At 43.0% G+C, this 22,835-nt stretch overlaps 2 protein-coding genes across 7 annotated transcripts in view; one reads left to right on the top strand and one right to left on the bottom strand.

The window, feature by feature from the left end:
- Positions 1 to 2,258: 2,258 nt before the first annotated feature.
- On the bottom strand, positions 2,259 to 4,453 carry LOC140851907 (uncharacterized). Its single transcript, XM_073244047.1, has 2 exons — positions 3,252 to 4,453; positions 2,259 to 3,172 (listed from the first exon to the last, which is right to left on the bottom strand). The coding sequence occupies exons 1-2, from the start codon at positions 3,810 to 3,812 to the stop codon at positions 2,363 to 2,365; spliced, it is 1,371 nt and encodes a 456-aa protein (XP_073100148.1). The 5' UTR covers positions 3,813 to 4,453; the 3' UTR covers positions 2,259 to 2,362.
- A 4,372-nt stretch (positions 4,454 to 8,825) lies between these two features.
- Positions 8,826 to 22,835, top strand: part of LOC105053205 (uncharacterized) — a 76,192-nt gene continuing 62,182 nt past the window's right edge. For 3 of the 6 annotated variants that reach the window (XR_012134759.1, XM_073244289.1, XM_073244290.1), the window contains exons 1-7: positions 8,826 to 8,979; positions 9,191 to 9,271; positions 12,895 to 12,998; positions 13,070 to 13,124; positions 13,245 to 13,293; positions 13,577 to 13,714; positions 17,134 to 17,215. Coding sequence is in view for 5 of the 6 variants with exons in the window: in XM_073244289.1 (XP_073100390.1) it covers positions 8,913 to 8,979; positions 9,191 to 9,271; positions 12,895 to 12,998; positions 13,070 to 13,124; positions 13,245 to 13,293; positions 13,577 to 13,714; positions 17,134 to 17,215 (576 nt within the window). In the remaining variant the exon portion in view is untranslated. Of the gene's footprint in view, positions 8,980 to 9,190; positions 9,272 to 12,894; positions 12,999 to 13,069; positions 13,162 to 13,244; positions 13,294 to 13,576; positions 13,715 to 17,133; positions 17,216 to 22,835 lie in introns of those variants that run through there. The other 3 variants (XM_073244287.1, XM_073244286.1, XM_073244288.1) reach the window with 3 other exon arrangements.

Below are 22,835 nucleotides of genomic sequence, written 5' to 3'. Positions count from 1 at the left end.
GGGCGTCGACAGCCTCCGGGCATTCTCCGACTCTCAGCTGATCGTGGGGCAGGTCAAGGGCGACTTCGAGGTGCGAGATCCGACCATGATCAGGTATCTTCAGAAGGTAAAGGATCTCGTGGCCCGCCTCGAGTATTTCGAGATCTCCCACATCCCCAGGACGGAGAACGCCCGTGCCGATGCTCTCTCCAGATTGGCAACGTCGGCCTATGATTCTTTGGGTCGGACGTTTGTCGAAAACCTCCAACAGCCGAGCATTGATCGGGTCGAAGAAGTGCAGCAGCTAACGTCCGAACCAAGTTGGATGGACCCGATCGTCCGGTACCTGTCCGACGGGACCAGTCCCGAAGATCCCACGGAGGCCAAGCGACTCCGATGGTCGGCGTCACAATATGTGATCATGGACGGCCGACTCTACAAGAGGTCGTTCTCCCTCCCTCTGCTCAGGTGCTTGGGACCGACCGACGCCGACTACGCTCTCCGAGAGGTTCACGAAGGAATTTGTGGGAATCACTTGGGGGGCAAGTCCTTAGCCTTCAAGGTCTTGCGACAGGGCTACTACTGGCCGACCATGAGGAAGGATGCGGCAGAGTTGGTCCGAAGGTGCGAGCCATGCCAGAAGTATGCCAATATTCACGCCAACCGGCCAGCCAAATCGCTCCCATTGTCGCTCCATGGCCCTTCGCTCAGTGGGGAGTCGATATTCTGGCCCCTTCCCACCGGCGTCGGGCCAAAGGAAGTTCATCGTTGTCGCCATCGACTACTTCACGAAGTGGGTCGAGGCCGAGCCCTTGGCGCAGATCACCGAGCGGAAGATGGAGGACTTCGTCCAAAAGTCCATCATCTTCAGGTTCGGATTGCCGCACACCATCATCACCGACAACGGACGGCAATTCGACAACCAAGACTTCAAGGACTTCTGCGCCAGGTTCCACATTCGTCATCGACTAACTTCAGTCGGGCACCCACAATCCAACGGCGAGGTTGAGGTGACGAACCGAACCCTGCTCCATGGACTCAAGACCCGACTGAACGAAGCCAAAGGCCTCTGGGTCGACGAGCTGGGCTCCGTCCTGTGGGCTTACCGAACGACCCCCCGCGTCCCAACCGGAGAGTCGCCGTTCAGTTTGGCCTACGGGACAGAAGCCATGATCCCGCTCGAGATTGGCCTGCCATCTTCAGGGTCGAGCAGTACCGCGAGCCGGACAACTCCGAAAGCGGAGAGCCGACCTAGATCTTCTCCCCGAACTGCGAGATGAGGCTCAAATTCGAATGGCCTCCTACCGACAGAGGGTTGCCCGGTACTACAACGCCAAGGTCAGACCAAAGCTCTTTAAACCTGGCGACCTAGTCTTGAGGAAGGCGGAGGTGTCGAAGCCCTTGGACCAAGGGAAGTTGGCTCCCAACTGGGAAGGGCCCTACAAGGTTGCTGACACCTTCGGGCCGAGGGCTTACCGGCTGGAGACCCTTGAGGGGAAGCCCATTCCCCGGACTTGGAACGCCGACAACTTGAAGCTGTATTACCAGTGAATTCTGTAATTCAATCGTTGGAATACAAGTTCAGTTTGAAAAATCGGAGTTCTAACTCTTTGACTACTGATCACGCTCAGCCCCGACGCATCGACGCGGATCTGGCACCGACGACACATCGGCCCTTACACGGACCGATGCATCTGCGATGACGGGAGTTTATACTCCTTCTGCGGTCGAATTTTCGGGCAGAATCCATCGGCCGACTGGCCGATCGGGCCCCGACCGAAGAAAGGCTAAAAGCCCGCGCGGCTATTGCCGCGACTTCCGACCAGGCTACGGCCGGTCGAGGGATATTCGGCTTACCACCGTCTATCACATGATGCGACCTCAGTCGCACCCACTACTCGCCGACCGACCTACGGCCGGCTGGACGACACTCGGTTTGCCACCGTCTGTCGAAGGACATGAGAACCCGACGCAAGAGCTTGGGGATCCGACTTACTATCGCTCCCCCGACACTGCGCCGGTCGATGTTCGACTGAACGCATCTACGGAAGTCCGACTACCGAACCTTTACCAGGTTCGGTCGGCTCCCGACTTAACAGACGCGCCCGAATGGCGACTACGATTACTGGAAACCGACCTAAAGTCGGGATACAAGCTACTTCGGAACTGTGCAAGCCGGTTAGGTCTTACCGACCTACCCGGGTTGACGACTTCTCTAAGTTGGTGACTAGGGTTCGACATTACAGCGATAAGAAACATTGCAAACAAGAAGCAAAAGAGAAGACAATTTCACTCATTGATCAAAAAACATTACAAAGTCGGGCCGAAGCCCGATTACATGTATTTTCAAAAAAGACGAAATAAAGATAGTCGGCAGCGCCGATCACCCGTCCTGATCGATCTCTTCGACCGACGGAGGATCAGGGATGATCGGCGTCTCGGCCATAAGCAACGATTGATCGGCTGCCGAGAGATGGGCTTCGGTCGATAAAGGAACTTCGGTCGGCACCTGCTCCGGGACGGCTTCCTCCACCACGATGACGCCTCCCGACGGCTGGTCGGCCATCTCTTCCGTTCCTTCTTCTTCGGCTCCTTCCTCGGCGAACAGCGGGACGACTCGGCTGACGTCCACCTCCGGGTACAGGGCATGGACGGCATCCCGACCATCCTCGAACCCGACCCGGTAGGAGGCGAAGCCCGACTCGAGCATCTCCTCCTTGTACCGGTCGGAGGCCCGGAAGTCCTCAACCGCACGATCGGCCGACTCCCTCGCCGACCGTGCCTCGTCCTCAGTGTGGGCCAGCTCCTCCTTTGCCAACTCCGCCTCGGCCCTGGCAATTTCGGCGTCGATTTGGGCGATGGACAAGTCCTCTTCGGTTTCCGCGAGCTTCCCCAGGCTGGCCCGAAGTTGCTCGCGTTCCCCTTGGAGTTCGGAGGTGGCACCGTCCCGTTCGCGTCGAAGACGACGCACGACCCGACCTTTGTGCTTGGCCTCCTTCTTGGCCGACTTTAGTTCGGCCATGAGCCGGGAGACCTCGTCCGTCAACTTGGCCTCCCGGTCGACCGACTCCTGCAGTTGGTCGACCAGTCTCCCTCTCTCGGCCTCGGCCGCTGCCGACCTTTCCTTGAAGGCTGCCCGAACGTCGCCGAACCTTCGGTATCCGGCCTCCAGCTCGGACATGGTGAAGATCAACTGCCGACAGAAAGAAGCTTTGTCAGAATTATGTGGCAAACGAAAATTCTTCTAAGGTAAAAGGTGACGCGAAGCTTACCTCCACCATCGACGGGTAGAACCGCGACAGCATTTCGGTCACTTGCCGAGACCGCAACGACTGAACGTCGGTAGGGAGGAGGATCCCCTGGCACAACCTCCTCGCAAGGTTGTGGTCGGCCAAGGCCGACGCACCCTCAGGGTAGTATGCGCTGGGGGGCATTGATCTCTCCTCCTCCGAGGGCTCCATCGGGGCTTTCCCCCGATCAGCTGCCCCGACCGACGGGGCTGGCAGCGATGGGACGCTGGAGTTCGACCCGGCGCCCCCCGTTGCGCCAGCGGACGCCTCCGGACGATGTTCGGCTTCCCGAACGACATCCGGCTCCACCCGCGGCGGCGAAACCGCCGACACCCCTTCGGCCACTTCCTCGGTCGGCCTCTCCTCGACTCGGACGGTCGGAGCCGCGAGGGCTATGATTGGCTCCGACCCCTCGGTCGCCGACGCTTCCACGGTCGGCTGAACTGGGGCTGGTCTCTTGGAAGGGCGCGAAGGGCCTGCCCCCGACGCTGGCCTCTTCCTCGCGGCGGCAAACTGACGAATTTCGGCGTCGGTCGGCCTCATCCTCGGCGGTGTCCCTGCAAAACCGACCAGTGTCAAAGGCCGGACCGGAACTACCCTAAAGCCGAACAAAAAGAAAAGCTAGGGGATCGGGCGATACCTATTCGGGGGACCAGACTCAGGCCGGCATCATAGAGAGCTTGCTCGGTAACAAGCTCCCTCTGCTTCGGGACCGACATATCTTTGAGTCGGTGGAAGTCCTCCCGGTCGTCCACGTCGACCCGACTGTTGTCGTTGGCCTCAGTTCGGGGTACACCCCAGCGAGAAGGAAAGCCCCAAGAGGAGGAAGAGGAAACAAAGAAAAACTGATTCTTCCATCCATGAATGGACGATGGAAGACCGGTTATGAAAGCAAGACCCTTCCGGGGATTGAAGAGCCACCACCCTCGGGCTTTAGGGTGGGGTCGGAGCACAAAGAAGGCCCGGAAGAGGGAAACGCGAGGGTTGGTCGGCAAGAGCTGACACAACAGCGCGAAAGAAATGATTAGCCGGACAGAGTTCGGCGCCAGTTGCGCCGGACAGAGTCCGTAGTAATCCAGCAGATTCCGGACGAACTCCGGAATCGGAAGTCGAAGACCCGCACGAAGGTCCTCAACGTACAGCGCCAGGTCGCCAGGCGGAGGGTTGTTGACCCGACCGCCGGCCCCTGGGGCGAGAGCCGAAACTGCTCCGGGATGCGATAGTGCTCCCGAAGCTGATCGACGTTCGGCCCCGAAAGCGAGGAGGCCTCATCTTCCGGAGCCGATCGGGTGTCGTCGGTCGGGTTCCCCGACCGAGCTCCCTGAGTCGGTTTCCTGGTCATTGTGCAGGACCGAAAGAAGAGAAAGAAGAGAAGAAAGCAAAAAGGGGAAGGAGGACCACGAACCCGATGGACCCTCCGGAGGTAGAGAAGAGCTCTGCCCGCGACGACCGAGAAATCGCCCGGACAGAGTTTCCCCCAGCAAATGGCAAATGTGGGTCAGGGTCCGGGAGGTCCTATATATATAGGGCCGACCGACGGCCGAGATGCTCCCGCGCCGACCAAAGTCCTCCAGATGCGCGACGCGTGGCGCCCGCCGGTTGGCTGAGGATTCGGCGCGCTTCGCCCGGGACGCCCGCACCGCCCTATTAAATGCCGGAGCGGACGCCGGCCAACCACCATGACACGCGGCGCGCGGGGTTGGCTCCGCAGTCGGCCGCCCGCGCCGGTCCGCGTTCCCGATGGGACGCCTCACCCACGATCGGCGCCGAATATCCGATCGACTGACGCCGTATCGTCCGGCACCCGATCTTCTGACACCGACGTGACGGCTGACGACGACAAGACGCGGCGTCTGCACCGGACGCCGGCGCGACTTCTGCATCGACTAGACGTTCGGATCACTTGGGATTCGTGAGGTGTCAGACAACGGATCAGCCGGCGGTACGGTCGGATCTGCACATGCGACAAATCCACTCCCAGTCGTCCGGTCTTGCTACCCGAATGAAGGCATCGGCCAGCTCTCCACCCGACTTAGGAGTGGAGGGGGCAACTGTTGGGGGATACCCACCGACCGACCGACCGACTATCGGAGGCCCGACCGGCTGGCGGCCCGACCGACCGACTATCGGGGCCGACCGGCCCGACCGACCGATCGACTATCGGAGGCCCGACCGGCTGGCGGCCGACCGACTAACCGACGGCCCGACGAACGACTCTGACTGGCCGATCGTAAGTCGGGCGACAGGCCAACGGACGCATCAGCGGCTAACTGCGGCCATTCCACGGTCCATTCCCGACCGACTAAACCCAGAGGTCCGGTAGCCGACCCACATGAAGCTCGCCGACCGACGGAGGAGTCCGACGCCACTCTGCTGGCCACCGACCTTGGGTCGGCCGACTCCACCAACCCCGTACGGCCGCAGACGTTGTCAGCTCTGACACGGACATGCGGCACAGTTACCTAGGGGCATTGTCCCGCCGAGAGCCGGGTCAACCCTGGTGATTAGACGGCTACACGGCGACATGACGTTTTCACGGCGGCTCTGACAGCCTACAGTGAGTTGACAGTTCCTCACTTGTCCGCGCCATTAATGACGGCGCCATACCGTGCTCCACTATATATACCGGGGAAGGCAACATGCAAGGGATCGATCCGCCCGTCTCTCCCACATACGCAGGCTCGCTCCTCTCTCCCTCTCCCTCTCTCCTTCTCAGAGCTCTCTGTCTGCATTTCACTGTTGCCCAGTCACCTCTCTGACTTGACCGTCGGAGGGTCCCCGCCGGAGCCGCCTCCGGTCAGTGCGGACTTCCTTTTGCAGGTGCACGCTTCCCGGCGATCGGGCGACGAGGCGATTGGCCGCAACAAGCTCTACATTGGCCGGGCATAGTAGCATACAATGCTACATGCTTTTCTCATGACATTGTATCGGTCTTCAAGAAGCATATATTATATGGATTGGCACTTCTCAAGGCTTGTGTCGGAAAGAAGATCTCGGTCTGAATTTTGATGGAAGCATTTCCACTCTATTTCCCACAAAAGAATATTCAAGCGATGATGCCGGTGGCCTAGGTGCACCGAGTGTTATTAAGGGTGCATTTGGTTAGCCATTAAAAAAATATTTTTTTTGCTTTTTGATTTTTAAAAAACAAAAATCAAAATGCAATGTTTGATAACACCATGAAAAGCAAAAAGCAAAAATCAAAAAAATCAAAATAATTGCTTTATATGCAAAGTAAAAATTTTTTGCTTTCCAAAACTTGCTTTTCTATTTTTTTTGCTTCCGCACATCTAAAACGTCAAACCAAAAAGTAAAGAGCCCGAACCCTTCTCCTTCGTCGAGCTCTTCACCTCCCCACCCCCTTCTCCCTCCATTTTTGAACCTTTCTCCCTTATCGAGCTCTTCACCTGCCATCCTGAAACGTTGCTTTTTGCTTTATAGCAACGTAGTTACCAAACATACTTTTTACTTTTTTATTTTTACTCAATAGCAAAAGTCAAAAAAAATAAAAAAGTATTTTTTAAAAATCAAAAATCAAAAAGTGTAACCAAACGCACCCTAAGTGTCTTGAGGCATGTTTGTTGCAAAGGCACTTACCGAAGTGCCCAAGTGGCTGTCTGTAACAACATTGTCATGTAACTTCAATTTAGTTCTGCTGAATTTTTAGACTGTTATCCTGTAAAAACTCTAGATACTGGCAAAATGGACCAAAGAAACCTTGGGGATCAAAAGGATCTTTATATTGTTTCCTTTTCTTGCAGTATTCGTCTTTTAAAGAGCACCTAGGCTTTTACAAAGTGAATTAGAATCTAAAAAGTAAAAAGCATCTTGTGTGACAGGAAAAAAAAATCACTTATAGGTACAAGTTGCTCTATACACCTCCATGGCACAAAACAAAAATAGCCCTTTAACACATATATTGAAACAATGTCCCAGTAATGTCATAATTCTGTTATGATGGATCTCTCCCGAATTGCTATTCATTACTATTTGCCTCAATCCGCTAGATTGGAATTATTTGGAACTAAAATAATGACCATCATGCAGTTGTTACCTGCTTTTCTAATAGAAAATAATAATAACAATAGAAAATTTATAGCATTATTTATCCAAATCTTTGTTCACCAAACAAATTTTTAAATAAAAAAGGTTATTTAGTTGAGTTATGCAAGCGTTGAACAATAATGACTATTTCCATTAGACAATGATCATTGTAGTGGGATATGAAATTTCCCTTATTGGTACATTTTACATAACATAACAGAGCCCCTCCAAAATTGTTTTAAGACCATTCTAGCATTCTGACAAGCATTTTAGACCTTTTGTTGAAATCCTAGTCCCTCTCTCCAGTTACTATTGCCATTTAAATAAATGTTCTATGTATAAAGAATATGACATAAGGTCATAATTCATTTTTAATAAGCTGTCTCCTTGCTTTTAGAAGATCCCTGCACAGCTATTTTGCACAGCATTGGATCCCTTTCCTTGGAAAACACATTTAAGCAATAAAAAATTTCAAGTCAGACCCATCAAGGGACATGTGCAGAATTCCATATATGCTCAAGGGCATGATGGTGGAATGAAAGTCCAGGATGAAAGCAAAAGGGAACAATGCAAAGCAGATTCCCTTGTGGCTTTTAATATAACATCATTGATAGTCTCTTCAAGATATTGTTTTCTATATATAGGATCATAAGATCATATGAATTATTTAGATTCTTGTAGTTTCCATTGTAATCCACAAATGTCTTGACACAATTTCAATCAGAATATTTTAATTTAGTTTGTGTGATCCATCAAGTATGTGGCCAACATATTTACCTGTTATGGCAGAGCAGAATAAAAGGAACTTATTTTTCCAAAGCCTTTAACTTCTGCCACCCCAAAAATGGGGGATAAGAATGGTTGTTGAGCAATTGATTGATTTAAACTTTCAGTTATTACTTTACTAAAACATGCCTAACATGCATCCTGTGTCATACCTAAGGACATAGTATTTGTACTAATGAAAATGGGTGGCACATTCATTGTCTCACTGATTAAATTTTAATCATATATTATGCCAAAGATCACTTAATATGTTGAATAAGGTTGACTTTCTAAAGGTTGGAATTTAGAAAACTAAGCTGTAGTATTTTCTATGCTTAAATTGGTCATCATTCTGCTTACATCTAAGAATCTTTTGTGTATAACAAGTGTGTAGCAAGTGTCAACCCTGTAGTGAAGGCAATGAAGCAATTATTTCCATTTTTCTGAAGACCATTCTGAGATGCTGGCAGTCCATGTAGATAGATCAATACGATCAGAGCGTATGGAATTTAATTTTCTGGGGCCACTCAGTATTACTATGTGGTCAGTATAGGGAGAACATCATTATCTAATAGTGCCAATGATTGTCCAAAGCTTGGATAAAAAGGTGGAGATATGACATCATATTAACATTGATATGTGAAAATGGAGCTAAGAAATGAATCCTTAAGGACATAGTTTGCTCTTCATTTAAGGAGTACATTTTCCTTAGTGGTTCTTCTGCTTCTTGTTAGTGTTATTATCTGGTGCATCTTCTCCAATTTACTGTTGTATTGATTACCAGATCTGGATATTGTTTTATTTTTCATTTTCTTTTGTACAGATGCTTCAGCTATGATAGTACTGGCTTCTGCAGATGAAATGACTGAGGTTTTCTTTGGCAAGAAGGGTGTAGTAAGAGGTCTATATTTATATCTATATCTATATATCTATATCTATATCTATCTATATCTATATCTATTTCTAGTTATCTATATCTATATCTATGTCTATATCTATATATCTAAATCTGTATACACACATGCACACACATATTTGTATATGTCTTTTAGCTCTGAGCTGATTTACTCCATTTGTTTACTAAACTATTTCTTTTTTTAATTATTTTTTAGGATTGTGTAGGGAAGCTGTTGTCATTCTTCAATCAACATTATTGCCAAGTCATATTCAGAAGCTCGAGAAGAGTCTCTCAGGCATGCAGATTTTGTTTCTTAATATTCTTATTGTTCTTATGTGCCAACTTTGATAGATCACGGTTGTTGATTTGTCATAATCTTAAATAAACTATGAGCAATTTTCTATAAGCAACTGTTTCTGATATACATTCAGCAGTGTGCAAGCATATGCCTATGTGTGCATTTATGGTTCTCTGTCTGTTGCATGTCCAATGAGGTTTAGGTATTTGTAGCATGCATCAATGCTGTTGATCTGGCAAGAGCATCATAGTTCAATAAAACTGTACAATATTGTTAGAAGATGAGTGTGAGCCTTGGTGCAACAGTAAGGTTGCTCCATTGAGACCTCCATGGAAGCAGCTTCTCTGCATGTGGAGGTTGCTCCATTGAGACCTCCATGGAAACAGCTTCTCCGCATGTGGAGGTAAGGCTGTACATCCAACCCTCTCCAAAGTCCAGACTCCAGACTCTACAATAGTGGGAGCCTTGTGCACCAAGCTGCCTTAATAATGCTTACAAGATATGTGCTGCAAACAATTTGAGTAACTAATGCCTAATCAGCCAAATTCAATAGCATATTAATGAGGTAAATAAGAATAAGTGTAGTAGGTGCTAGTGTTGATAATATAATTATAAGCAAGGTATGCCGTCTCGGTACCAAGCCCTGCACCAAGGGCACACTATTACCATGTTGATATGGGGGTGGCTTGGGGTACCAAGTGTTGGTACGCCCTTGGAACCACATACCAGTAAGTTTTCTTCTCTACCTAAAACCAAATACTTGTTCTAATTAGTTACAGTCTTCACCATTTGTATCCATTAGGGTCACTGTCAATGCCTCAATGGATCTTCTTTCTTTCTTCGTTTCAATCATAATTCACATTTCCATGTCCTTTTTTTGTTATGTCATCAGATTTGCCCTCACTTAAAAGTATACTTTAGCCATTCATGCCGATGACAATTTTATTTCATTTGGTGTGCACTTCTTTCTTGCGTCTTGTCAACAAAGCTAAGCATTTTATATACTCATCTAGCTTGAACACAAGTTTAATTTGACATTTGAAATTCTTGCATTCAGTCTGATGTTCATACAAACGGTTTAGAGTTTAGATTGACTTTATAGTCAGGACTTGGAGGTTTAGTGATCCCATCTGTGCTGATAATTTACATATTATGTCTGAGTCTTTCTCTGATGTGGCTTTAATTTGGATCTAGAAATTATTCTTTCATAACTTAGGATTAGAAGACATCTCAATTTATGGTAAAACCTGTCTGTATGTTTCTGAATTCATTTCATAATCATGTTTATGGCTGGTCCCAGGTTATCCAGACTTCCTGGTGGTATATTTATGTAACACCAACATAAGCTATTTTACAAGACAGTAAGAGACTCTATGATCATGATTTTAGTTTTCTTTCCTTACCAAAAGTTTAAGTCTTAGGTCTTCTTAAACTGAAATTTCATATCTGATATGTGGCATCTCAATTTCTGCAATATATATGGTTCTGTTTGTTTGCATAATAATCTTGTCTCATCATTTAATATGCATGTCCCCTCGATTGAATGTTCCTATGTGTCAGACCAAATATCTGTATTACATTATTGTCCATATTATCCTCCTTACCCTTTGCAAAGCTGCAGAATAAATCAAGTTTATCTTGACAAGTAATTATTTCTATTATCTCAATTTTGTTAAAAATAAAAACTTTATTAAAATGAGAAATAGAGATGAAGGTGGGGTGAAAATTGAGGATCATGAAGTTGCTAAGGATAATAATTTTTGGCATTTGGGATTGTTTATTTGTAAAGAAGGAGAAATTGAAGAGGATGTTATGCATAGCATCAAGGAAGGCAGTACCATCCTGAATCATATTGGGGGACCAGTATGGTTCTGCCCTTAGTTTGATAAATCTGGTATGTGGGGGGAGAGAGAGAGGCTGAGAGAGGGAGGGAGAGGGGTCTTTCGAGTTCCTCACTTAAGAACTTTGAAAACAAATTTAGGGGTGGAGCCCACCACTTCCAGAGGATGAGGGCTCGAAAGCCCTCTCCCTCCATCTCTCGGCCTATCTCTCTCTCTTTCCCTCCTTGCCTCCCTCTCTCTTTCTCCTTCTCCCTCTCTCTCTCTCTCTTTCTCCCTCTCCCCTTCCCTCATCGGTTCTAGCTCGAAATGTAACGACATGGTGCTATACCTTATCGTATCGCCGGCCAATTGGTATGGATCCCGATACTGGCAACAACGTGTCTCGCATAGGATAAGGTAGGTTGGATAAAATGGAGAAGTGCAATTGGGATATTATATAATTATAGTATACTTGCCAAGTTATAAAGGAAGAATTTATAAGACAACCATGAGATCAACTATGCTTTATGGTATAGAATGTTGGATAGTAAGAAAACAATATGTGCACAACATGAGTGTGCCAAAATGAGAATGCCGAGATGGATATATGGTAAACATGTGCACAACATGAGTGTGCCAAAATGAGAATGCCGAGATGGATATATGGTAATACAAGAAAAGATAGAATAAGAAATCAAGTCATTTGTAAAAAAAAGGTTGAAGTAGCATCAATTGTGGACAAATCGAGAGAAGGATGACTCAGATGGTTTGGACATGTACAATGTAGACTGAGGGATCTACGAAAGAGAGGTAGAGGTAGACCAGAAATCATATGGGATGAAATAGTAAGGAAGGGTTTGTTATCTCAACATAGCTCAATATCTTTTAGAAAGTATGGTCCTAAATAGAGTGGAATGGAGGAAAATGATTTATATAGCTGATCCCAACTAGCTTGTGTTAAGGATTAGTTGAGTTGAGTTGAATTGAGCATCTCAAGTTTGTGTCTTCTCAAACTTTTGGTACAGCAAAGTTGACACTTGATCCTATTTAGTTCAATCCATATGTGCTGTCATCTTTTCCTGGCAAGAGATAGAAACTTCTAACTTGTTCTGAAATATTCTATCTTAAGGTTTGGTGTTGACTAAATGCTCTTGTAACGACCTTACATCTTAGATTTTTATTGTATGATTTTTCTGCTCTTGTCATTTTATCGTGATGTGACAGTGACTCAACGTCTACTCTGATCCTCAATATTTCATTCTTCTTCTATTTTTCTTGCCATTCTCAACACCTCATTTGTTTATTGCATGGTATATTTTGTTTTCTTTGAACACTCTAACATGAATTTCTTTTCAATTAGTTCCATTCTTCTCTTTCTGTCTATCTAGCACATTTCAGCTGTTGTCATTTAACCAGGTAACCATCATATTGTTCAATCGTAACCCCTCTGGTCTTATTCTCCCTGCTGCTGTATGCTGCTATTCAATGTAATCATCATTTTTTCTTATGTGTTTGTGCTTTTCTTGTTTGATGGGATTGTCAAATTTGTATGAATTTAACAATCTAATTCTATTCTTGACATCTGGATGTATGGTTAGAGCTCAGGATACTGGTTGTTGATGCTAGAGAGCAAGTTCAGATATGACAATAATATCTCATTATTGTTATTGCCTGATTGGAGATTCAAAATAAATTGCAACGGATGCTTATTCTAATGCATATATAAAAGAGTTCACACATTTTGCTATCAATGTACTTCTTTCACAACATAATGTAATCTTCAGTTTCTTTCATGTGCAGATGAGGCAGGGCATCTGGTTCTTGTTGATTCACAAGTTTTTCAAGGAGTTTCTGAGCCTCTGAAAGGGAAGAATATTGTGAGCTACATGAATTGCACTTATCAAGTATCATTTATTGTTTTTCACTTCACAAATGCCATTTAGTGACATTGCTGACACTTCTGGTCACATTTCAGGTTATCGCATCGGGAAGCCCAATTGCAATGCGGAGGGCTCAACCTGTTCTGTCTGGTAGAATCAATTCCAACACCAAAATCATGCAGAATTTGTAGGCTGAAAAGTTAAAATCTTCATGCTTTCATCTTTTACCGTATCTTAGCTATGTATCTGACTATTGGTTGATTTGAGCAGCTATCAGTGAAAAGGTTTTTTCATTTGAAGGTGAAGTTAGTGTGGGAAGGTATTTTCATTCTGAGCATCAGATTACATATTCCTAATATATCCTTGGCCTATGTACATATATTTTCAGGCCAAACATTTTGGTTTTCTTTTATCTTTCATTGGGATGACTGTTTGCCTAGTTGGACCTGCATGGGCCATTGTTTCTATAGAAAAATGACCATTTGCCTAGTTGATAAATTACGGCATCTTATTTTTACAGTTAAATTTTTTGGTCCATCTCATTTTTTTTTAAAATTTTTTGATCCATCTCAAAATTTTCTTACTTTCTCCTTTTCTTGCAGAAAGATTCGAATGGTAAATGATCTGCTTGAGGGTATTCATCTTGTTGCTTCGGTGGAGGCAATATTTCTTGGTGTTCGAGCAGGAATTCATCCATCTATTCTCTATGACATAATCTCAAATGCTGCTGGAAGTTCTTGGTAATTTCACCAGATTTACTGTTTTATGGCTTTCTTTGAGACACAGGTCCTACTAGACTTTTTCTTTCAAAGAAAGTTATAATGAATAGCAAGAATCCAAATAACATTCTGTATCTTTCCAAATACAAACCTCCACGCTAAAACTTAATAAAATAGAGAGTATTCTTCTCCCATTTCTTCATTCAAAAGCAATACATATAAATTGCTTGAACAACTCCCACAAAATTAAGGAAATGTTTGAAAACAAATCCCTTAGTTATGCCGGGGTTATGCTACTACTAATTTGAGAAAAATCCCTGTATCCATTAATGCTGGATCTGGTGTCCAATCTTCCCATAATTGAATCACTACTTGGTCAATGCACAGTTGGATTTTGGATTCAATAAATTTTCTCATTTGGAGCAGTCTTGGTGTTATCAGTTTCTGTTGATCTGACTTGGTTGAACCATGTTAGAAATATCTTCATCACTAATTATTCTTTTGTTAACAAATCTAAGGTAGGAAATTTGCCCTATTGGGCTATGGGCCCCCTTTAGTGATTTTATCGTCACATACTTCTCTTCTCCACTGTTATTACGAAGGTAGCAAAAGACCAACACCATGCATCTCAGATTAGATTTCATTAGCTGTTATCATGAATGCAAAGTAAACGGCTGTATTCATTTTTGCTAAATGTGAAACCTTTTTTCCATATCTAAAGTTTACGTTGTAATGCTATCTTAAGGGATGGGATAGATTTGGCCATTTTAGGTGTTTGTTTTGGAATAGTTAATCTCTAGGTTTGAAATATTGGTGGGATGGCTGGGCATCCCACAATCCTAAGTGTTGGGACGGACTGTCCCATGCGTCCGGATGGGATGAATCAGGAAATGGACCGGGATAGAATGTGGGTGTTCTGTTCTATGGAAAAACTATGATAGGCCCATTGCATGATATCTAAGACCTTGATTAATCTCCTTGTCCCTTCTCCATATTCAGGATACTTTCTAACTTAATAGCATCTGCATAAGTTCATAACCTATAAAGGACAGAAGTCAGAAAATAGCTGTGGCAAATTGTGAAGTTTGTATTGAATAAGAAACCTACATGGCACAAGTATTGAATAAGAAACCTACATGGCACAAGATTATGTTATATAAACATGGTGGAAATATAAAAATTAGACGATGGGCTAATGATTCTTGGGATTTTTTGTCCGAGTTCATGAACTATATGCTCATGGGAAGTAGTGACACTACATGTATGCTGTATGAAACATAGGGATATGTGCATGGTTCGGTTCGGGTCGGTTTAGGATCAATCTTAAAACCAAACCAACTTGAATCAGTTTTCTAAAACCGAAAAGGAAACTGAACCGACCACATGTAAAATTCAGTTCAAATTGATCCCAAAAAATCAGTTCGGTTAAGTTTACTGGGTTGTGGGCTATTGGGCTTCTATCAAACGGGCAGCTTATGGAATAGGCTAAATGGGCTGTTATCTATTTTAAGTTCTAATCATGCTAAATGTACAGCTTATGGATGGGCTAAATGGGATAGGACTACAACCTCCTTTGAGAAAATAGGGCAGCTTATGGTTTATTATTCATCTGTACACACACACACACACACACACGCACACACACACACATACAGGTTGGTTTGGTTTAAATAAGGTTTTTCAAAATTCAAACTGAAACCAAACTGGTTTCCTCAGTTTCTAAAATTTTTAAACTGAAACCGAGCCGAATCTGAAAAAATCTGGTCCAAGCTGAACCGAAATTAGTGGTTCGGATTGATTTTGCGGTTTGACTAGTTTGGTTGCACACCCATAGTTGAAGAGGCTCGAGAGTCTAGACTATTGAGCGGTTTTTCATTTTTTACCTCTTTTATGGGCTATGATCTTCTTATCAATATTGTTCTCTTTGAAGGACAAGCTTTGGAAAAACTTATAGGCTTTGTGGCGATGAAGAAAATATCTAGTGATCCTCACATATGGAATTGGTTATGACTATTGTTCGGATGTGCCTATGATTGTTGAAGGAGAGAAATGTGATGATCTTCCTTAGTTGGGTTAGTTCTCAGTCATTTTCATAAGATGAGGATACTGGGTTCATCGACTTTTCTGGCCTGTTTCTGGGGTCTTCCGACATGTTGGATGGTAGCTAAAGTGCTGAAGAGGGGCTTCTTCCTCCTTCACTCCATGTTTATGACATAATCTGATGACTAATGGGCATTCTTCTTCATAGGACCAGCTATGTTTATAAGTATTGGACATTGACTTCAGGGATCAAGCCTCTTTCATCTGTTGGTTGTGAATCAGTTGTGTGATGCTAGTTTTTTGTATTTTTGTTTGGTTTCTGAGGGCTTCTTTTCCTCCCCTTTCATGTATATGCCCTTCTATTCATTCCTTCCTTTTCTCTTTTCTGTAGATTGGCAGTGGGCAATGTCTTGGTCTTGCTTATTTCCATTTTACTTTTTGTATAATGAAATTGGATGGTGCTCTTTTTGCTCATGAAAGAGCAAACATTGGGGCATAAACAGAGTAAATTATCTAAACTAGAAGACTTGGCGAACCTCTTGTCTAAAATTTTCTTCCAAAGTGATATTTATTATGCAAATTTATATTTTGGAAGACAAAAGTTGCAATTGTAATTTTAAGTCATAAATGATTTCAGGTCTTCTTACCTTTTAACCAGATGTCTAGGCTTATCCCCAACACTTGCCAATAGTTGTTTGGCCAGAAATTGGACACTAATTAGGAGTTAATGATATCAGGTTGAGAATTTGTTGTAGAGCATTCTCAAACATTCCTTGATTCATAAATAGGACTGCATCTTAAAACATGAAGCTTGCTGCTTAAAGCTAGTCGAGGCTATAGTATCCCAAAATTCCGGCATTAAATTTTAATTCAGTGAAGTAGGATGAGATAAACTAAGGCTCCATTAAAGTCAGCAAGATGCTCCAAGCTGATGTACCATTTTTCTAGGATTTGTTCTCTTTCTTTTGCTATGATGCTGATTATGTAATGTTCTTAAAAAATTTTTTGCAATCACTTCAAAATGCTATGAGACAAATGCCTTGTACTTGGCTCATGAAAGCTTCTCAAAAATTGATACACGAATTTTCATAATGTCAAATGAAGAGATATTAAGTAACTTAAGTTGATCCTCTTATAATTTATATGTAGAATGTTCATCAACTTGATGTCTCTGCCACTTCGGATAGCCACTTTTTTGTAGTAATTTATTTAAAAAATTGGTTGGTACCTAACTTATTGCTAGAGAAACCTTGTAGTCAATGTCAACATGCTTGAGGTTATCAAAATAACTAGTTTTGTGCTGTATCTATTTTATCTCTTTAGATATTTTCATTCACAAAGATTTTCAAACACTTTGGTAAGTTTGCTTGTGTTATCATACATGAATTGTATTTGTGTAGGATCTTTGTGGAGACTGTTCCCAAATTGTTGAGTGGTGACCACTTATTGACAAAATCTTTGAGCACTCTAGTAAAAAATGTGGTAAGAATTCATTATCTAATTATGTACCGTAGATGATTTTGAAATATAATAATATTGCCTTTAGTAATCAGATTTCTTAATGCTCTAGATGATGGTCGGTGTTTTTTTTTCTTGTTTAAGACATTTGTTGCTTGTCTGCATGGTGTATGTGTTTTCCTTTCTTTCATATGTATGTCTATGCTGATTGAGAGTGACATAAGACCATACTTATTTGTGTTCCACATATCTTTGCCTTTCTGCTATAAGGTACCCTATGTATTGGATTGGATCATTGTGTTTTTAGTATGTTTGACTTTTAGTTGATGTAGGCCATAGTCTATTTATTTCTCAAAAAGAGCGGTATGTACCATTTGTTGGACATAATTCCTTAATCATGATTTTTTAATTACTGATTAATATTGGGTGGTATGAGGTGTATTCTACTGACCCTAGAATCAATGTGGTACGAAGGCTTGGCATGAGGTATAACATGCCATACTGTATCAGTATGTTACAAGTATGGGACTTGATACCAAGACTTAAAACATTGGCCCTAACAAAGTCGTGACTTGATGTACTAGATACACAATAAGATAATGTTGTTTGTTTTTCCTCTACTATGCATATACAAGCATTATATTTAATTTATATATAACAAGGCATAGAGACATTGGAAGAATCTCAGTTGGTTTCTTTGGGCAATCGAGAGAGAATTGAGATTCTAGTATCTCGTTCCTTAAATTTATCATATTTATGGATATGGTTAGGAGATCTAATTCATGCGACTACCAACTGTGGATGATAACTACAACATAATGGAAACCTTTCATAGTTGTTGGAGTAGTGACTCCATACCAACATTTAGGTGTCTCATGACATTGACAGGGTGACCTGAGAACATATCTGATAAAACTATGCTGTTAGAATGGACTGCATTCTCAATATGTGATAGCCTTTTCATGTCTTGTGATTTGCGTGATCCATGTGAACTAGTGTGAGTTATTGTCACTATGATGGCCAAGCTAGGTAGGTCCAAACAGAGTTTGTTTAGTGGTTGACTGGATGTACATGATTCATGTAGAGGATGGGTGGAAGCTAAAAAGGAACCACTCCCTGACATGAGAATAACTTACTTGAGTGATTAGCATGGATTAGACATTTAAATAAAGAGTTCTGATGAGTTTATTGTTGGCTAAAAATGAAACAATGATTAATATGAATTTCATTTTGAGAAATATTTCTTGGAAAAAGAGTTTTTTCATTGTTTGATTGAACCCAAGAGTCCTTAGATGCACAATATCAAGGAAGCCGGAATCAAAACCGGTATTCGTGTCGGCCAGTCGGTGGTACGAGGCGGTATGGGTCTGTACCAAACCGGTGCGAACCGATACAGGGAGAAAAAGGGAGCCGAGGAGGAAAAAAGAGAAAGAGAGAGGGGAGGAAAGAAAGAAAAGGAGGGGGGAAGCCGCCGAAGGGCCACCGGCTGGCCGTGGTGGCCGCTGGACGGCATAATCGATGCCTGCAATGCTGCGAGTGTGAAACAAGGACGATACCATCGGGTGTTTCGATAGCCTCTTCGCTAGCTGCACGCCCCTCCGGTATCATCGCTTTCCCTCTCTCTCTCTCACTTTCTCTCTCGTTTAAACATCCTTTTGGGCGATATCGAGCCACGGAGGCCTCCACGGCCCTTCAGTGGCCTCGGCAGGCCACCGCCGGCCTTCGTGGTGGCGTCCCATCTTCCCCTCCCCTCTCCTCTCTCTCCCTTCCTCTTTTTCCCTCTCCCCCGTCAAGTGTTTCGATTTACCTATCCAAACCGTCTTGATTTGCCACGGATACGGCTTGGAACGCCTGGAACCATCCGGTTCGGGATGGTTCAGTGAACGGTGCACGATATAGTTAGTGGTTTAATAATATTACCATTTCTTCACAAGGACTATGGGATGTTACTATGTTAGTGCAAATGCTTGCATTTTCACATAGAGGGACTTACATCTCATGATCATTGCAATGCTATTTTCACATGTGTCATCCAACTTAGTTGTTAGGTTACATGAGGTTCGATAAATCCAGCTAATTTAAATTGATCATCTTTACACCTCATAACCCTTTGAGGCTTTGACTATGGCATCATTTCTAGCGAACTGCTGTGGTCTGGCCCCACATGCTTAGTATATATCCAGCTTATGTGTCAATCTAGGGCATGAATGAAAAAGGCTAGGCGGAAGTAATTTGTACACAATTGATGTGGGACTAAATACACTCTTATAAGGTTTTAAATACTGGTTGGAGTCTCTCCATCTCAAGTATCGAGACAGGATGAGTCAAGAAATGGTTTTGGATGGGACAAGACTGACTTCATTTTGAATGTCATGTGGAAAGGTTTTAGTCCTATATTAATTGTGCACTAGGAAGATCTTGGGTACTTATGATGTGCCAAGAAATCTAAATAATATCTTTTGGCTAGCCTTTTTGGGTGAGGCCTTAGGTTGTTAAAGACCGTAAAGGAAGAGGCTCAAATTTATTTGAATTTTGAAAAGTCAAAATAGAGAGGACGAAGACTTGGGGATGTTCAAATGGAAATTCTGGAAAGGCATTGTGACAGGTCGCTTTGGTTTAGGTTTTAGTCCTTGTGGGGAATGAAGGGCTTTAGCTTCACATCAGATTGATGGGAATCATGGAATAATGCTTGCTGATGGCAACCATATTAATGGTTTTCTTTTTGTTGATAGTATGGATAGGTAATGGATTTATGGTTGCATACACGCACAGGCTTCATATTTTCACTCACTTGTGTGAAGTTACATTATTATTTGGGAAGTGCATTGTACTCCTTGCATGTCTATTACTAGACTTTTTTTTTCTAAAGAAATAAGGCTGTATGCTGTGCATCTATTATACCTTTCTTTAGACAGTATCGGTAGCACTGATAATTAATAAACTTGTTATCCTGTTATGAGAGTTTGAGATATAATAGGGATGCTTACTGAGTGCATCCTTTATAAAGATGATTAAACGTCTATCTGAAAATGCGTAATTTTATTCTACTCAATTGGCTGATGAGACTCGAAAGTAGCAGATGAAAATTTAAATTGTAGTTCACCAGATCCCTAGAATAAGTCTACGATAGCCTAGGTAGAATGTTAGGTGGAAGTTTACAATGAAGATAAAGAGAAGCTTCTATTAACTGTGGACCACTTTGAAAAAAGATTGCTTTCTGAAATAGGAGTCCATTGTGAATGTCCGAAATTGCCATGATTATTAAAATAATTTTTTTTATTCAATAACTTTGCCTTATGAAAAAGTGTATGTTTTCTAGAATTTCTGTTTGAAAAAGGTTTAGGGCTTCTGTAGTTATAGGAAGGTTTTGCAAATTTTGGAGCTATCTTGGTTAGGAATGTTGTGGTTAAAATCTTAGGATTCATGATCCAGATCTACAAGTTGTATCAGTATGGCCTAAGTGATCTAGATCTGATTCTATTGAGAATTGTGTCCTAAAACCACTCGTGTGATGATTGAGTTCGTTTTTGTATATGAATTATTGATTAATGAATAATAGTTATTCTGGTATTTTTCATCATAAAGTTACATCTTCCTTGAACTCTTGTGTTGTGATGAAGTCTTTAGAACTATGTTAGTGCATGATAAAGAGAGGATTTATCGTATAGTTCTTAAATATATTCGCGACCAAATGATACGTTATTACAGAACGATGACGTTTATCGAGTTGAGATCGTTGTGTGCCATATGGGTTGATTGTCCTCTTAACCAAGGAGTGTGGTGACATTGGTATGGCATACAGGTGAGATGTAGGAATACATCATCACTGAACAGGTGACTCACCTACTGAGTGTTCTGCTGTCAACAACTGCTCGCGAAGCACATGAGTATAAGTATTCTTCAGACCTGAGATCACTATAGTGACTTGCAAGCAACTCACTGTACTTTGGTGCCGGACTATTTGAATTTTTAATGCAGTGACAGAAGGCTACTGAGTACAGTCAAGTACTTGCGAAGTCTGTGTATGGATCAAGATGGGATTGACCCCTTCGGATTATTGGAGTTGATGTATCGCTGTATTTCAATTTAGTAAAGTCTTGGCCAGGGTAATCCATGAGATGGATTTGAAAGATTGAAATACAATGTGGATGAAGCAATCTCGGTTGACAGTTAACCTGAGACCATCCTAGAGCATTAAGGGACAAAAGGATGAATTATGCGGTAACCATGTGTATGGATTTTGGAATATTTCTTTGCGATAATTCGATCTATCTGGACGTCGGGAATCATTACTAGATGATATCTCGATTAATGCAGAAATCGGTTTCTGTGCTACTGGCTTAGTGTTTGAACCTCTGAAGTCACATACACAAGTCGGATATCGTAGGAAAGTATTGGCCTATGTTTATGTGTCCAATTTGGAAGTACTTGACTTGATTGAACGTATAAGCTAACTTGATTGAGAATTAAGTTATGGATCAAACGGGATTAAAGAGTTGACTATGTCTAGCTAGCACTACACATGAGGTTCAGGTTCAATTCCGGAGATGAACAGTTTCTGATCTATGATCTATGGAGTATATGAGAGATTGGATTTAAGTGCTAATTAATTTTCGATTAGATTTGAATTAATTAGGCTTAATTGGATCCAAAATCTAAGTTAAACTTGGTACAAAAGTCCTAAAAAATTTGAGATTAACGGTCTTTCGAAATTATTTCGAACCAGCTTCGAATTGGATTCGAATCGGATCCGTTTTGGATGAGATATAAGAAATCCTACTTGTACTAGGATTCTCCTCTCTTATGGGCCGACCAGCAGCTGGAGCTTTCCTCATTGTGGGCGTCCCATATGGGTGAGGGATTGGATGTAATGTGGTTGTCATATGTGATGGCAATACTATCTCATGTAGAAGTCTTTGTTTCATGAGTATTGGACTGATTCAAAGCATGTTTGAGTTAGGAGTCCTATATTTATTGGGTTATGGGATTCATCTATAAATAGAGAGGATCTCTACCTATGGATGCATAGCAAACAAATCAGATTGAGAGAAGAGAGAAAGAGAGAGGCATGAGAAGAGAGAGGTCCTTCTCCTTGGCCTCTCTCCTTTGTTGCCGCCCCTTCTCTTTTGGCATGGGCCCTCCTTAGGCACCTCACACCAGCACATCTCCTCCCTTATTTGATTGGATTGCGAAGATCGGAGTTCATTCCGCTTTCTTATGGCGTTTGGCATGTATGCGAAGTAGATGGTCTGCACATCCAGGCCTCCGCGAAGGATTGTTTCAGCTTTTTGGAGATTTGATCTCTGGTTCCGTTGCTAATCAAGTAAGGATTTGATCCTTATTCATATAGATTAATAAAAAAATTTTAGATGCAACCTGGGCTATCTGAAGAGAAACAGTTTCTCTTTCCTTCAATTGGTATAAGAGCATGACTGAAATATATGCATGCATATCTGAATTTTTCTGGATTAATTACATATTGTATGTAATTGGAATTTAATGTTAGACATTAACTCTGATTTAAATCTATTTATATAAAATTTTTGATTTGATTTTAATTGGATTAGATGAGCTGAATCAATTGTTGATAAATGTTGTTATAAGTTTGTTATAATAGAATTTTGCTGTTGCTGAATTTTTGATG

Source organism: Elaeis guineensis, chromosome 10 (genome assembly GCF_000442705.2).
Source record: "Elaeis guineensis isolate ETL-2024a chromosome 10, EG11, whole genome shotgun sequence".
NCBI classification, from domain to species: Eukaryota; Viridiplantae; Streptophyta; class Magnoliopsida; order Arecales; family Arecaceae; genus Elaeis; species Elaeis guineensis.
This window is presented reverse-complemented; position numbering and strand designations above follow the sequence as displayed.

Bases quoted from the DNA above. Each gene is read 5' to 3' on its own strand.
- LOC140851907 (XM_073244047.1), bottom strand. From the start codon at position 3,812: ATGAGGCCGACCGACGCCGAAATTCGTCAGTTTGCCGCCGCGAGGAAG. The intron at 3,173-3,251 runs GTAAGCTTCGCG...TTCTGTCGGCAG, and splicing joins TCTACCCGTCGATGGTGGAG to TTGATCTTCACCATGTCCGA.